At 42.6% G+C, this 15,991-nt stretch overlaps 1 protein-coding gene across 3 annotated transcripts in view; it reads right to left on the minus strand.

Moving 5' to 3' along the window:
• lmx1bb (LIM homeobox transcription factor 1, beta b) overlaps positions 1-15,991 on the minus strand; it is a 67,562-nt gene that overhangs the window by 3,539 nt on the left and 48,032 nt on the right. For all 3 annotated transcript variants that reach the window (XM_024003173.2, XM_024003172.2, XM_024003174.2), the window contains 4 exons: positions 3,613-3,845; positions 1,943-2,118; positions 997-1,074; positions 502-568 (listed from right to left, as the gene is read on the minus strand). In XM_024003173.2, coding sequence (XP_023858941.1) covers positions 502-568; positions 997-1,074; positions 1,943-2,118; positions 3,613-3,845 — 554 coding nt within the window. The remainder of the gene's footprint in view (positions 1-501; positions 569-996; positions 1,075-1,942; positions 2,119-3,612; positions 3,846-15,991) is intronic.

Genomic DNA, 15,991 nt, shown 5'->3' on the forward strand with positions numbered 1-15,991 from the left:
TTAACAGGGTTTGAGTTGTAAATCTCCCCACCCACACACACAGCTGACACGGTCTCCCATGTACCACGCCTGACTGGGGCCACAGACGCTAGCTAGCCTCCTCCACCTCCGCACACCAGTGGACACTAGGGATAATATGAGGGGGGTCACACATGAGTAGAAGCTATTACGACCGTTCTACTCCCATGGTTCGCATGTTCCTCAATTAATGCCATGTTTTAGAGTGGTCACATAGAGCTGTGGTGTGCAGTATGTGATTATCCTGCCTCTGTGCTTCTCATTGAAGTGTCATGCTACACGTTTAGCTGGCTGAAACATCATTTTCATTTCGCTATGTGATAATCCCAGATCACAATTTAAACATCATGTCAAATGCAAAATAACTGTCTAAAGTCATGGTAATAACAGCTGTTTTTAAACTACTGAAACAGCTATTAAAAATGATACTGGGACAGTGGTTGTTGCCCTATTTCAGGCTGACCTGAAGGCTGTGTACTGTACCTTGGCCAAGCCGTTGAGAATTCTGTTGTTCCTGTTGCTGCTGCTGTCTTCTTGCCAGCTTCTTCATCTGAAAAAAGGAGACAGAGTTTTAATGTACTCCCCAAACTAACATGTGCTCTTTTTAATTTGAAAATGATGCTCCTTGTTGCTCACCCCTGAGTGAACTACAGGAACACATATCTGACTGTACTTCATTATCAAAGGCTTTTGAAGATAATATCAAAAAAGGCAGTGGGTGTGGACATCTAATGGAAGCCTGAGGTAGATTTGCAAGCATTGCACTTTAACTTTACAGAGTTGAAAGGAACGCAATGAAAAAGTTAAATTTATCGTTGATAGCTGTGGTGATTTGATAGCTGTTTTAGAGTAAGTAATGTTTTGCCCATTCCAGCCAATCCGTGTGCACCATTGCTGTTGTTACTTTGTTCTCTTGATTAGTAACAAATAACATCATTATCTCAAATAACACTGCCTTTGGGGTGGTTATGCTCTCACCTTGGCTCTCTGGTTTTGAAACCACACCTGTACCACACGAACACTGAGACCTGTCTCAGCAGCCAGAGTCTCCCTCACCTTTAATAGTCAACACAAAAGCATTTCAACATCATACAAGAAAACAAACTTAACTACAGATTGGAATCGTATGTGCTTTTTGAAAAACTTCTGGCATATTTCCAAGTGGGCACCTTGCCTCTCTATTTTCTTTGATTTCAAATGTTGAATTAATGTGGCGGTCTTTTTGGACTGCTTGGTTACTGCCTCTTCAAAGCTCTGGACCGGGTGCAGTGAATGCTTTTAGGGCCTACGCTAAATGCAGTTCCTCTCTCTCAGAATGTCATTTGGCGCAGGGCAGGCGGGCTGCGTTACCCTCTACCTCAGTTAACACAGACCAGAGTGCTGCTTGCCACTTCAAAGCACCGCTCTGAGGTGCTGGAGATTTTTTGAATTTGAGAATTTTATTTGTAAAACTACTGTAGGCCTCATGGCATGCATCCAATTCTCCACATGCCAGTCTGTCCAGGGGGATATTCTAAAATATTAGTGTGGATTTGTATCGACCGTATACTACAAAAGCACGTCAAAGCAAGCTTAAAAGATTGATTTTGTTTCACAAAACCCAGATTTCAGTTCACAATGCGTGTATAATCTAGCCATGCAGACATTTCAAGTAGCTTTTCCAATGTAGGCCATTCTTACAGGTAATTTTCTGTACATAAACTTGTTCCTCAGCTACTTTTGTGCTCAAACTGCAGCCAGCTGTCTTCGCGTAAGAGGTTAAATAGAGTGTTAGTTTTCAGTGTTTTCACTCTGAAAACTCTAGTTTTCACTCTGTTCAGTGTACAGTACGCAGACAGTGGTATTGCATGTGTCTGTCTGTCTGTCTGGTGAGAGTAGAGCTGCTCAGAGATCAGGTCATGTGAAGGACAGGAGAGGGCCTCACCTTTCTGCAGGGTTTGGAGGACACCTCGAAGGAGGCTTTGAAAGCTCGTCTCTGCTGAGTGGTCAGAATGGTGCGTGGCCTCTTGGGCCTCCTGGGGTCTTTCCCATCATCTCCCTTCCCCTGGCCTCCCGTGCCTTTCTCCTGCTTGATATCCACATCGTCATCGTCACTTTTCTCTGCATGGAGATACAGACATTTTTCACCAATATCAGCATGGGTTTGAGCTGACAACATCCCTGACAGTCTACTGATAAATATATGGTCTGTTCTTTTCAATTCCAAGAGATTCAGACTCCACAACTGTATCCATAATGAATGGAGACACATGTGGTTTTAATACATTTTATCAATTTATTACAAAAACATTAGGCCACATGCACGTTTAGACATTCAGAGGACTGAAAAGCATAATGAAAAATGCACATTTGTCATTAGATTTGACATTGTGTCATTGGTAATTCATTACAATGGTTGTTTTACACCAAATAAATCTTTGATAAGAATCCTACATAGCAGATCCACCCCAACATGAAAAGGCAGCATGAGCACATATGGGAAATTAACTCAAAACATCAGAGGAAATATCAAATATAGATTTCAGAACCTGAAAATAATAGTAAAATGTACACTGGGTCCCAACAGACAAAAAGACTGAAGGGACGCTATGCATAAAGAGACAAATTGCAAAAGTTACCAAAAGGTGGAAAGCTGATGTAGATTTTATTGTCTATGGTAATTAAATGTGTCCATAAAGGGATCTCGATGTTTCTCTCTATTGGCATACATTAAGTGCTATCTTAACAAACTAGTTAAATTGCTTAATCATCAAAATAGTCTGCTAATCTAATAAGCAATATCAGTGTAATAGAAAGATAATCATAATTATAACACTAAACATAATGGCTTTGACTGTTGAATAATGTATCCCCAATGCATTAGTAAGATAATACAAGGCCTGTGTGAGTGAAAGGCAGTGTTCTCAGAAGCAGCAGCAATGTCAATTCAAGCAACAAATGATGTGGGCTTCCAGTGATTGCTTAGAGATGCATACATCATGGTTCCGTTCTGTCTGCTGTCATCTGGTTCTGATCATCTCTACTGTAAATAGTGTGGTGTAGTAGGCCAAACTGCATTTCTCCAGTTGATTTCAACATTCTGACTGCCCATCATCATCACGGTTATACTCTGTTCATGTCAACTCTGGAATTTTGGAGACCCTCCATAAAATACCAGTGTGATACACTGGGAGAAAACGAAGAGCGGAAGTTAAAAAAATATTCCTATAAGTTGACAAAAGTGTACACAGGCACAGACGGTTTGATAAATTCTCTACCTTTGTGTGTGTGTTTAAATGAGAGCCAGATGGGTCTGAACAGTAAGGCTTGGCGAGATGCCTCACTGTGTGGAGGCGAGGCGAGGATGCAAGGAACACAGAGGAGCAGATAAGAGGAGCTACGCTCGGCCCTCCGCAGAAAGGCCCCAAATCCTCCCGTCAGTCAACATGATACACTGATTTAATTCCTTCCAGCAAAACAGCCCGCCCACACAAGAACCCAACAGCCATTAATTGGCTTCTGCTCACTGCCCATAATATCCATTAGAATAAAATGAATCACAAAAGACTGGGTGTCTCAACCAGAATATGTTTTTGGGATAGGATTTGGTCCTACCTGAGTCAGAATCGTCTGGGCTGACAGAACTGAGCAGGTCCTTCTCCTTCTCATAGTCACTCTTACACAGCAGCTGGCCCTCCTTCAGGACAAACTCATCCCCTTTCCTCAGCTGCCGGTCACACACACAGCAGGAGAAGCAGTTGAGGTGGTATACACACTCCAGAGCACGCATCACAAACTCTGTGGGGGCGATCTTCTCCAGGCATCCACTGCACTTGGTGGCAAACAATCTACGGGAGAAGATGAGAGAAAAGGTACCATTACTAATTGATGCATTGAAAATGTATGTAACATTAATATTATTATTTCATCACAGAATCAAGGGGGTCTACTTAGTCTCCCTAGCTTGGCCTGTCACCATGGGCTTTTGATTAAGAGGGTTTGGGGGCAGGGAGCAGGAGGCTGTGGGCTGATCCTGTGGGCAGCCAGTACCAGTAAGTGATTCTTTTGACTAGAGCTCATGTGTTAAAGTGCCTAGTGTTGCCCCAGCCCCACGCCACACCAACAGCGCTCGGTCATGGGCACCCAAATGCCTCTTAGCCTCAGACAGCTGGCCAACACTGGGATCAGTCAGTTATAATGCTCAATTAGAATCCACACATTAAAACCCTACACAAGTCTTTTTCACTTGTTTATCGTAATCACTGTTTCTCTGTCGGATTAGCATCTGATATATTTGGCCCTATGTAACTGTTGCAATAGGTTGTCAGCATGGTCCGTTTGAGTAATGCCTAGAAGTGGAACATGCCCATTGTGTCCCCTCCCCATTCTATTCTACACCCACTATATCTGTTTATTCTTCTCCTCCTACATATCAGACCTCATCTGGCCATCCTAAACCAGCCTCTATGGTACATTGCAACATTACCAGTACCCAGACAACACCTCCATCTTCCTTTCTGTCCTTTCATGAAGATGTAAAACTGTTTGTATTGTTTTATTGGTTGCTGGGAGAGTTTTTAATTCATTTGTTGTCGTTCAGAAGGAGCCCCATTAGCTGGAGCAAGGAAACAGAGAGTGTGCTTGATCTTGGCCAGCCTTGAAGCTGGATTTACTATTGTGCTCTTTGTTTGCGTTGGTTTGGAGGACAGCTGGCAGCCGCCTATCTATTTCTGGTGAACATCTATTTCATTGTGCAAGGGAGAGAGCACAGCAATTGACATAATCTGCTGTTTCAGGACAGGGATGAGCGATAGTGATGAATATGTGTAAATATGAGGGGAGAGTAACCCAGGGAAGGTTTTGTCATGCTAATGTTATTGTAGATGCTGATTTAAAACTGCTAGGGAGTTTGTCTGCCACACAGTTCAGTAGAGCAGCTGTTTGCATGGTTGAAACAAGATAGTACATGTTTGGTTGCTGTCTCTTGTCTCAACATCTCATATTAGGTCCATCTTTGAGCTGCCATTTACTACAGATCAGACTGTACTACAAATCAGACTGTACTACAAATCAGACTGTACCTCAAATCAGACTGTACTACAAATCAGACTGTACTACAAATCAGATTGTACTACAGATCAGACTGTACTACAAATCAGACTGTACTACAAATCAGACTGGTTCTACTCCAGTGGATGGGTCATTTTACAAGCTATCCAATAGTATCATCACACAATTGATCATTGACATTGATAATAGAGCAACTATGCCATTTTCTGAATGATTATAACCTCCAAATATAATGTTTAATAGAAAATATGGCATTATTATCCAAAGAGGCGAACACATTTGACCTGAGTGTGAAAACTAGCCTCCGACCTTAATTTTCCCACACTGTGCTCCAACCAACTAGGCTATTGGAACTTTTCTCACTATAATGGAAAAACAACAGAGATATCAAAATTAGCACATGTAGGATTGATGAAATCCTTTAATCTGTCATTTATTACAATACGTTAAGAAGATTATTATTCAACTATGGAAAAACCTTGAGGATAATCCCTTAAAAAAAGGACTTTTTGCAAACACGCTGACTTCTTGTGAAAACAACCTGCTGACCTACATTACGCATATCTGTTCAACAATGAAATTACTGTGATCACAACAAAATATGCTATTCATACAACCTTAATGATCGCCTAATATGAATAGTCATGCATTGCGTATCAAAAGATTATAGCAGGTACATCAAACATCCAAAATCTACCACAAAAAATATACACGCGTAAAACAAAAAGAGATCAGTAACACTGATAGCCCTCGTGGATCAACCATGCAGTTGCTTGGAAAATTGCCTATCCCTGTTTACACAAATCCACATTTTCACCTGCTTTTTCAAAGATAGATCAATAATCATTCATAGCTTTAGAAAGGACTGTCTAACTGTTGCATGCTGGGATTGAGGGACATGGGGGAATGAATGTGTGGAGACCAGCCCAGAGGTCCAGCTCTAATGTTTAGCTAATGATTGGCGTCTTAGTCTGAGAGTATAAAGGCAGAGGAAATGACTTGTTAGTATGGTTTGATATGTCCCGGATTTCACATTCACCTTCAACCGCTCTCTCAAATCTTCTCACCCAGATGAAAACATTCTTATTCAGACCCTTCTTTTCTTTCTCTTTCTTTTGCTCTCTGATTCTAATCTTGTAAGCCATTATTTTTCTATTTCCCCTCTCTGTCACTTTGCATTATTTTTGGTGCTGTAATTCCTATTTGTCCCTTCTGGAATCTTCCTGTCCCGCTTTGTCCTCTGCTCTAATCCGGACTTCTAGCCTGTTGTCGGCCCCTGTTCCCCATTCTCAGTGGGGTTCAGATGGAATATCCATGCATGACGCCCCTTCTATGGCAACCACACCTCCACAGGAAGGCAACGGCGACTTTTCGGATGGGCAGAGAGGGCCTTTCAGAAGCTGGCAGCAGAAGTAAATCCTTCTCTAAGGAACAAGGGGAATTAGCAGGGAGCACTGGACTAGGGATTTAACCCTACCTCTCTCCTTTGAAAGGCCTAGTCACTCCGACTCCCGTGGCTAGCCACAATCAAACAGAAAGGGGGTGGAGGGACACGGTGCAGAGAAGAGAACACAGCTCCCTGAATGACACAAGCACTGGATTGTGGAGGACCCTAATCCCGCTTTAATACCTTTCCAAGTTCAGCTCCTAAAGAATGCTCTTTAAAACAACACCAGTGTGTGAGCAGTGAAGGACAACCAGAGGGAGGCACGCTATTCAACCTCCATAACATTACCTGATTAGCAGATAGAGGCCCNAGCGAGAGGGAGGGAATAGAGAGAGAGAGAGAGAGCAGCAATTGACATCATCTGCTGTTTCAGGACAGGGATGAGCGATAGTGATGAATATGTTTAAATATGAGGGGAGAGAAACCCAGGGAAGGTTTTGTCATGCTAATATTATTGTAGGTGCTGATTGAGAACTGATAGGGAGTTTGTGTCTGCCACACAGTTCAGTAGAGCAGCTGCTTGCATGGTTGAAACAAGAGACACGTTTGGTTGCTGTTTCTAGTCTCTACATCTCATATCAGCTCCATCTTTGAGCGACCATTTACTACAAATCAGACTGTTGTCAGCAAGCCAAACTTTTCTCACTATAATGGCAAAACAACAGAGATATCAGAATTGGCACACGCATGCTTTAATCTTTCAATTATTACAATACATTAAGACGATTATTATTAAACTATGAAAAAACCTAGAGGATAATCGCTTAAAAAATATATTTTTGGCACATTTTGCAAACAAGCTGACTTCTTGTGAAAGCAACCTGCAGACCTACAGAATGATGCTTATCTGCTCAACGATGAAATTACTGTGATCCAACAAAATGTGTAATTCATATCATCTTAAACATCACCTAATATTAATTTAACCTTTGTTTAGGCAGAGTCCCACTGAGACCAAAGTATCTTTTGCAAGGCAGCCCTGCATTACATGGGCAGCAAGCAATTACACATTAAATATTCAAGCTGTGTCAAACGATAATAGCAGGGACATACATACAGATGTAGGATCTTAATTTGAAACAGTTTGCTACAGCAGGAAAATAATCCTGCATTAACAGGAAATGTGAATTATTATGTGGAGTATAATTAATGGCATTTTTTTGTAGGGGTTGATATATTTTTCGTTAGGGCATATCAAGTCTGAAATTTTAAAGTGGAAATTACAAACTTAAACCTTGTATACACTAAAAGTTTGCATTTCCTGCTATGCAGGAAAATTCTCAGCAACAAAAGAGCGAACAAATTAAGGTCCTACATCTGTAATCCAATATCTACCGCAAAAGTGTAGGAGTAAAACAAAAAGTCCTCGTGGATCAACCTTACAGTTGCATGGAATGTTGGCTATCGCTGTTTAAACAAATCTAAATATTCACAAGATAGATTAATAATAATTCATAACTTTAGAGAGAAGGACTGTCTAACTGTTGCATGCTGGGGTTGAGGGACATGAGGGGATGAATGTGTGGTGACCAGCCCAGAGGTCCAGCTCTAATGTTTAGCTAATGATTGGCGTCTGAGAGGAGAAAGGCAGAGGAAATGACTTGTTAGTATGGTTTTGATATGTCCCAGATTCCACATTCACCTTCAACCGCTCTCTCAAATCTTCTCACCCAGATAAAACATTCTTATTCAGACCCTTCTTTTCTTTCTTTCTTTTCCTCTACGATTCTAATCTTGTAAGCCATTATTTTTCTATTTCCCCTCTGTCACTTTGCATTATTTTTGGTGCTGTAATTCCTATTTGTCCCTTCTGGAATCTTCCTGTCCTGCTTTGTCCTCTGGTCTAATCCAGACTTCTAGCCTGTTGTCGGCCCCTGTACCCCATTCTCAGTGGGGTTCAGATGGAATATCCATGCATGACGCCCCTTCTATGGCAACCACACCTCCACAGGAAGGCAACGGCGACTTTTCGGATGGGCAGAGAGGGCCTTTCAGAAGCTGGCAGCAGAAGTAAATCCTTCTCTAAGGAACAAGGGGAATTAGCAGGGAGCACTGGACTAGGGATTTAACCCTACTCCTCTCCTTTGAAAGGCCTAGTCACTCCGACTCCCGTGGCTAGCCACAATCAAACAGAAAGGGGGTGGAGGGACACGGTGCAGAGAAGAGAACACAGCTCCCTGAATGACACAAGCACTGGATTGTGGAGGACCCTAATCCCGCTTTAATACCTTTCCAAGTTCAGCTCCTAAAGAATGCTCTTTAAAACAACACCAGTGTGTGAGCAGTGAAGGCCGACCAGGGGGAGGCACGCCATTCAACCTCCCTAACATTACCTGATTAGCAGATAGAGGCCCAGGCGGTGGGGAGAATATGCCCACGGGAGACAAGGGAAAGACGTGGATTATGATGATTACGCTGATCCATAAAAATACTATAATAAACACATCAACTTGGTTGTGCTGACTCCACACATAAGAAGAACAGGGTCTGCAGTTTGTAGTGTAGGCTAGGCCTAATGGGGCAAGAGGGAAGAGATGCAAGAGTTGTTGGGCCAGCATTGTTAGTTTATTACTTTCATCCAAACGTATAAATATGATTATGACTCAGACAAAACAATGACCAACTGACTCAATCAAATCTATCTGCCAAAGATCAATCAGTTTCTTCTGCTGCCAATATTAACCCCTCTGGAAGATGAGGTAGGAAGTTTGTTGTGTGGTCAGCCGCTGTCCTGTATGTTTACTGAAGACAGAGCAGGTGTGCTGTACGTTTACTGAGGACAGAGATAGAGCAGGTGTCCTGTACGTTTACTGAGGACAGAGAGAGCAGGTGTCCTGTACGTTTACTGAGGACAGAGAGAGCAGGTGTCCTGTACGTTTACTGAGGACAGAGATAGAGCAGGTGTGCTGTACGTTTACTGAGGACAGAGATAGAGCAGGGACCAAAAAAAGGACCACCAGCAGGATCCTCTGTCCCTCCTTTAATTTGCAGTCAGGATCTGTGTTTCTCTCCTACCACACCTGAGCGCACGGATTAGCCCATAAGACCCTCCTGTGTGATGATCACGATGATCACGATTCCAGCAGCAAAGTGTCAACATTTACCCAGGCCTTCTCAGCATTGGACCTCATCACTAGAAGAAGACATACTCTCAGCAGATACCTTTAAGAGGGCTCCCAGGGGAATCATTATCTCCTTCCAATCCTTTGTCCACACAATTCCTCCTTCCATCCTTACGTCTCTCACCATCTCTCTTCCCTCACTCTCTCTCTCTGTCATGTACACATTCTATCAGTTGAGATTCACAAGAACCCAGACTCTCACCTGGTTAGAGCAATGCCCTACTACTACAGCATAGTTGTATTCGATATGGTGCAGCTATGAACCCTCAAAGCACCTCTTCAGATGGAGAAGACAAAACTTTTTGACAAGCTTTGTCAGATAAAGATATTTCTAAAAATATCCCTGCATGGTCAAAGGCTAAGCTCAGTGCAGCTGAGAGGCCTCATCCTTGGGGAGTCGTGGGTTTTCACCTCCCTGTTCCTCTTCTTTCTTTCTCCTGCTAAAGCCCGCTGGAGAAGTATGAACTTTCCCTTTGAACTGATTACAGGCAATTTAAAGTGTGACAACATCTTAAGCTTTCACCACATGTTGCCAATGATTTCCCACTAAAGACATTACTTTCAATGCTTCTACCGCAGTGATAAGGATCAGGGTGAGTGGGTGAGATAAAAGAGGAGGCCAGAGGAGAGAGAGAGGTATGGAGGAGTTTGTGGTTTGATAATCATGGTACATTTAGCAACACATGTTCTCATCTCACCTACTCCCCCTTTGCTATTGAACAACCAGAGAAATAGCATAACAATTTAGTGAAGAATAGCCCAGGCTATTATGTCACCGCATCCCCTTCAAAAGAAAGAGAGGATCAGGATTAACCCACAGAACAGCTGTAAACTATCACTTTGAAGATCCTCCTTGTTTCACTGGGAAGCGTGTGGGCCTGTGAGGCTAGCCATGTCAATCAGCCAGACGTGAGAGATGAGGTGTATAGGCCAGGGTCACAGCCACAGGAAGGCCTCCGGACACTGATTGCAGACTGACGACCTGTGGAGCGATCGGGCAACACTGCATGGCTGGAAGTTCATTGATTTATTTACAGGCTACATCTCTGGCTTGACCTTTCTCTCCAACTATCCATCTCCACTGCAGCCCAACAACAGCCCAAGCTGCCTGTGTCCTGGAGACCAAGGAGAAGGGTGGAGGGAGAGAAGGTTGAGAAGGGGGAGACCAGAGGCCAAAGTTACTGATAAACAGCTGCTCCATAACAGCTCCAATAAACAGCAGCTCCATGGTAACTCTGTTCCAATGAAGTCTGGAGTGTAACATGCTGACCAGAGCACATGCGCGGGTGCGTCCGCGTTGATCAGGTCACGCAGGTTGAAATATCAAAACAAACTCTGAACCAATTATATTAATTTGGGACAGATTGAAAAGCATTAAACATTTATGGCAATTTAGCTAGCTATGTATGGTTGCTGTTTTACCTGAAATGCACAAGGTCCTCTACTCCAACAATTAATCCACAGATAAAACGGTGAACCGAGTTCGTTTCTAGTAATCTCTCCTCCTTCAGACCTCTTCTTTTTCTTTGGACTTTATATGGCGGTTGGCAACACACTTTAAGGTGCATTACCACCACCAACTGGACTGGAGTGTGGACCTCAGTTCATCTTTCAATCCCCCACGTGGGTATATGCTCCTAAAAACCAATGAGGAGATGGGAGAGGCAGGACCTGCAGTGCGTCGAGCGTCACAAATAGAACCAAGTTCTATTTTAGCGCCTAGCTACGCAGACGCTCGTTGACAAGCTCAAGCAGTGTGAGTGCAATGATTCAATAAACATGTATGTGTACATTTATTTTGCAACGCTCACACACGTGACGCGAGCAGTGTGGTCAGCATGTAACAACGTGCATATGAGGATGAGGTTTACAGTTGAACAGATTTACTGGTTGTGGATTTATTTTCATGCAATGATGAATAAAAGCGATCCTTTTCAACTTTATTTCACCTTTTAGAAAATGACTTTATGTACAATTGTGTTGGTTACTACATACAGCACCCTCTATGTTAGATCACAGAGGCACATGCTCTAAATATAGCAGCCTGAACCACAACCCTACTTTGTCTAATTGCTTACATTGACATGGGAGAGTATGGACTGTCATCATAACCAAATCAACACAAAACTTGTTCATTTACTCTCAATCCAATTGTAATCTAGAGCAGCATTACTTTTAATAATCCTAAAGGATATGGCTCAATAGCAGTAAGGTCTCAGCATGTATCTTAGGTTGGTGTAAATAGATACGTGTAGAAAGTAATGAAGCCAAATAAGAAATGCCATCCTTCTAGTCCCCAGGGCCAGCTCCAGTCAGCTCTAAAAGCTGCTTAATCACCTCCCTCCCCACTCTTAATACATTAGCATAGTAATGGGCTTTAAATTGAGCCTCTGTTTTTTAATTAAACTCCCAGCAGGTAAAAGTAAAACGCATTAGAGGAAAATGTGCACACCACTAATGGCCCAAAGGGGCCTTTTCCATCACAACAACGGGTGGCAGGTAGCCTAGCGGTTAAGAGGGTTGGGCCAGTAACCGAAAGGTTGCTGGTTTGAATCCCTGAGCCGACTAGGTGATAAATCTGAGCAAGGAACTTAACCCTAAATGCTCCTGAAAGTCTCTGGTTAAGAGTGTCTGCTGAATGTAACAACTCCCTCACCAGACTGCCATTTGCTAAGATACCTTGTTGAAGCAAGCTACATAATAGCTCATATGCACCTGCCCCAAAATTACAATTTTGCGATATCACTATGTTTAAAACATTATATAATGAACCACAGTCTGGGATGAGGAGGTGTTATTCTTGTCACTTGACCCCCACTGCCGGTCTGGCTCAAATTAACACAGTATTTCTATGACAACACGATTTCCTATATACTGGAATACGGAGAGATTTCTTCAGTCAAGCCTCTGGCCGCACAGACAGCCAGCTAGTCATATTAGTTTGGGCAATATCACACTGTATTACACAACTATACACAACAGTCCTCTGCTTTTAGTCAGTTGTGTCATGTCGTCTTTGATATCAATATTAAATCTTCACATCGCTTTATATGGAAAAATGTATCAACTTCTATAGCTGCTGTTTGTTTCCTTAAAATTGCAATTTGTTTGTGGAGGTGTACTCTACTATAGCATGTTGGTCTTCCAGGATCCCCAGACACTGTAAACCCTGTGGGCACCACCTGACAGTCAACTGTGGGAGAATAAAAGGACCTGGGTGAGCCTCATCACACCTATAGGAAAATGTCACTGCTGCCTATCGTAATGCTATGTCTATCATTTACAAGACATTCTGCGGCACCAAGCATCAGAAAACAGAGCCAAGAACAACACCCACATTCCTCCAGTCATTGATCAACCCGTTGGCTACTTAAGTCTGACATATGGAGTCCCATTGTGTTGTTGTTGAGTTTAAAGGCCTGCTTCTGCTATGTTATCACCATCTTTCCCGTGAGTTTATAACAGAAGCAAATTAACACCATACAGTTAACCTCTATCTTTTTCACTCTGTAGTCAAGAGAGCGAGTGGGATAGCGTTCTATGCATGTTAGGGAAAGAGTTGTACTTCTACAGGTTTGGGATCTTTATTTGACATATATTTTCACAGCAAACTAATTCTGCAGCAACATGATTTGAACATTTAGTCCATAATGTTGCTTGATCGGTGGTCAGGCTATTAGCTGAACAAAAGTAGGTTACATGAAAAGTGCAATACTGTTAATACAACCATGTGTTATTGTTGGTTTTCAGTGAATGTATGCAAATCACAAAGCTCATTTGTATTTCCTGCGCTGCAGGAAAATTCTTAGCAACAAGAGTGATCAAATTAAGATCTTACATCTGTAGCACACAGTGAGAGAAAAGCTAGTGTTGAAATGTGAAAGGACAGTGAAATGGCTGGCCAGCAGAAGAGGCTGAGTACACAAGTAAGCCAATGAGCAGGCAGCCAGCTACACAAGTGCTGTTTGGACAGCTGTAGTTTCTGAAGGTGGATGCTCAATGCAACATCACATTCAAGCCCTTCAGTGTCATCACTCCCTCTGAGTAATAGAGTGGGTGAAGAAGAAAAAAAATCACCCAAATACGCTAGTCTTACGATACATAGAATAGATTACCTTCCTGAGTATTGCATCTACATGTACATTTGCTAATTAATAGCATAATATTCACGGTAATCACCCGACTGTCTAAAGCAGGGATAGGCAACTGGCGGCTCTGGGAAGACCGACTGAGTTCCAATTTTGTATTTATTTCCCCAGTCGGTCTCAACTTAATGTTTTTTTGTTTGTTGTGGCCCCCACCCCCATAAAAGTTGCCAATCCCTGGTCTAAAGGTTTAGGTCCATTATGTAATTGTAACTGTCTCTAAACTGGACCTTTATCTTGGATTCAAAACAGCTGAATTTACTCCTCTACAAATGAGGCCGAAGGCTGTGAATTACCAGACTGGTATTAAGAGTGCTCTGCTTCTTCTCACTCCAAACCAGTTAGTCTAGCTGAAAGTAACTGAAACTGTTTGTATGGCCCATCTCACCTGCCGCCCTGCTGGAGATTTGACATCTTAACAGCACATGCTCTGCAAATGAGAGCTGCCGAGAACAGAGCGAGGGCTGGGGATAGCTCCCATTTAAAGCCACTGTAAATTCCTCCGCACCCATTTTATATTTTTAATAACTCTATTGAGGGCCTCTCTCTGTCTGTCCCTTCCAAGCTAATCTAGGTGAGGTGTAGCAGACCCCCCATTAAGGGCTTGGCCCACTCAATGAGGCATCCTGGGTGATTGCTTCTTTTGAGAGAGGGAGCTGGTGATGGCTAGCTACAGTTGGATACATAGTTCTAAGATGTTTTGGAGTATACTGCTGCCTATAACTGCCCACAGATACAGTCGGCTCTTCTGACAGTGGATCTGAGGCCTGCTGTACTTAGGGCAGCAGTTAGGTCTGAGGAGGCTCTGGGCCTGTGTGCTCATTACCACCCACTGCATCTGAGAGCTGACATCATCCTTCAAAAGTACAGTTCATAAAATAAACCAATAGTAATGGCTAAAGTTCCAGTTTTTTTTCTGTAAGTAAAGATGGAGGTCTTTGATGATGAATAACCTGATCCTCTATCAAACACCAATCTAAGACGAAATGTTCAAGACACAAAAAAACTATAAACTCTATAAACTCAACTCAACACAATACAGAAGCACTCCTAGGAATCAAGATGCACATGGTTGTTTAAATGTATTAAATAATGGGATTCTAACAACAAAAACCTGGAATTATATTTTGGGACATTTTGGGGGGAAATAGATATGGAACATCAGCTTTTACATTCAGCGGTGAAATAGTTCAAAATAAACATTTGGAGCAGAGGGCTTTATAATTACTATTGACCCCAGAGGGTCCTGGACTAAGAAATAAAACAAACAGTAATATGAGGTGCTCTGCAAATATGGAAAGACAGGGTCTGGTGGAGAACATCACGCGTTGGTTTCTTTTCTCAGCTCCTAATCTGTGGGCGAACACAATATTAAAACGGCTTTGGATCCACTTGTGACCCAGCTATTCACTAATGAAAAATTCCACAGCTCCATGCAGAGGCCAATGGAGCCTGCCCCTTTACCACAAACTATGCCCTGTCCATCTTGTGGAGTTTACCATGGCTGAAAAGACACTGGATTAATAGGTAGAGCGGGAGAGGCAGACAATCTGGAAGAGAATCACAAGTGTGTTTTGCCCCTCTGCTTCCGCTCATCTTTAGGATATTGGTGCAGACAAGTGTTTGCCCAGGTTTTAATTATCAGCAATGAGGTGGTGATTATTGTGATGGTGGATTGTTGGGTGAAGGGCTCAATTTATTCAACAGAGATTCAGCCTAAAATCAGTCATAAGAGAAGAATCCCAGGCAGCCAGGGCTTAGCTATTGTCCATGGGAGCCCAACTGGTCTGTTTGTGTTCCTGCTTTTTCCCTCTCTCCACTGATTCTGTCTTTCTTAGCGACATAAACCTCTAAACTCAGACTGCTCTGATCCACTGGTTTGATATCACTTTGGATGGAGATCAGCTTTAATTATCCTTGGGTATTATCTTAATTACAGAAAAGTACTGATTAGAAGAAATCTYAAGCAAAATGTTACATTTCCAGCACAATTATCACAGAAATTCGAAATATATTTAATTCATTCTCAATGGTCCGGAATTGAACATCCCCCTTCAGCCCTCATGTTCCTGTCTGGCTAAGTACACAAATGCACATTTAATAGGCATACTGCAGGTTGGCAACTAGCTGTGAACAGCATAGCACACAGAGAAATACAGTCAACAGCTGCTCATCTGACTCCCCTAGTTGACTCTGAAAAAGTATTTGGG

Source organism: Salvelinus sp. IW2-2015, linkage group LG15, assembly GCF_002910315.2.
Source record: "Salvelinus sp. IW2-2015 linkage group LG15, ASM291031v2, whole genome shotgun sequence".
NCBI lineage: Eukaryota > Metazoa > Chordata > Actinopteri > Salmoniformes > Salmonidae > Salvelinus > Salvelinus sp. IW2-2015.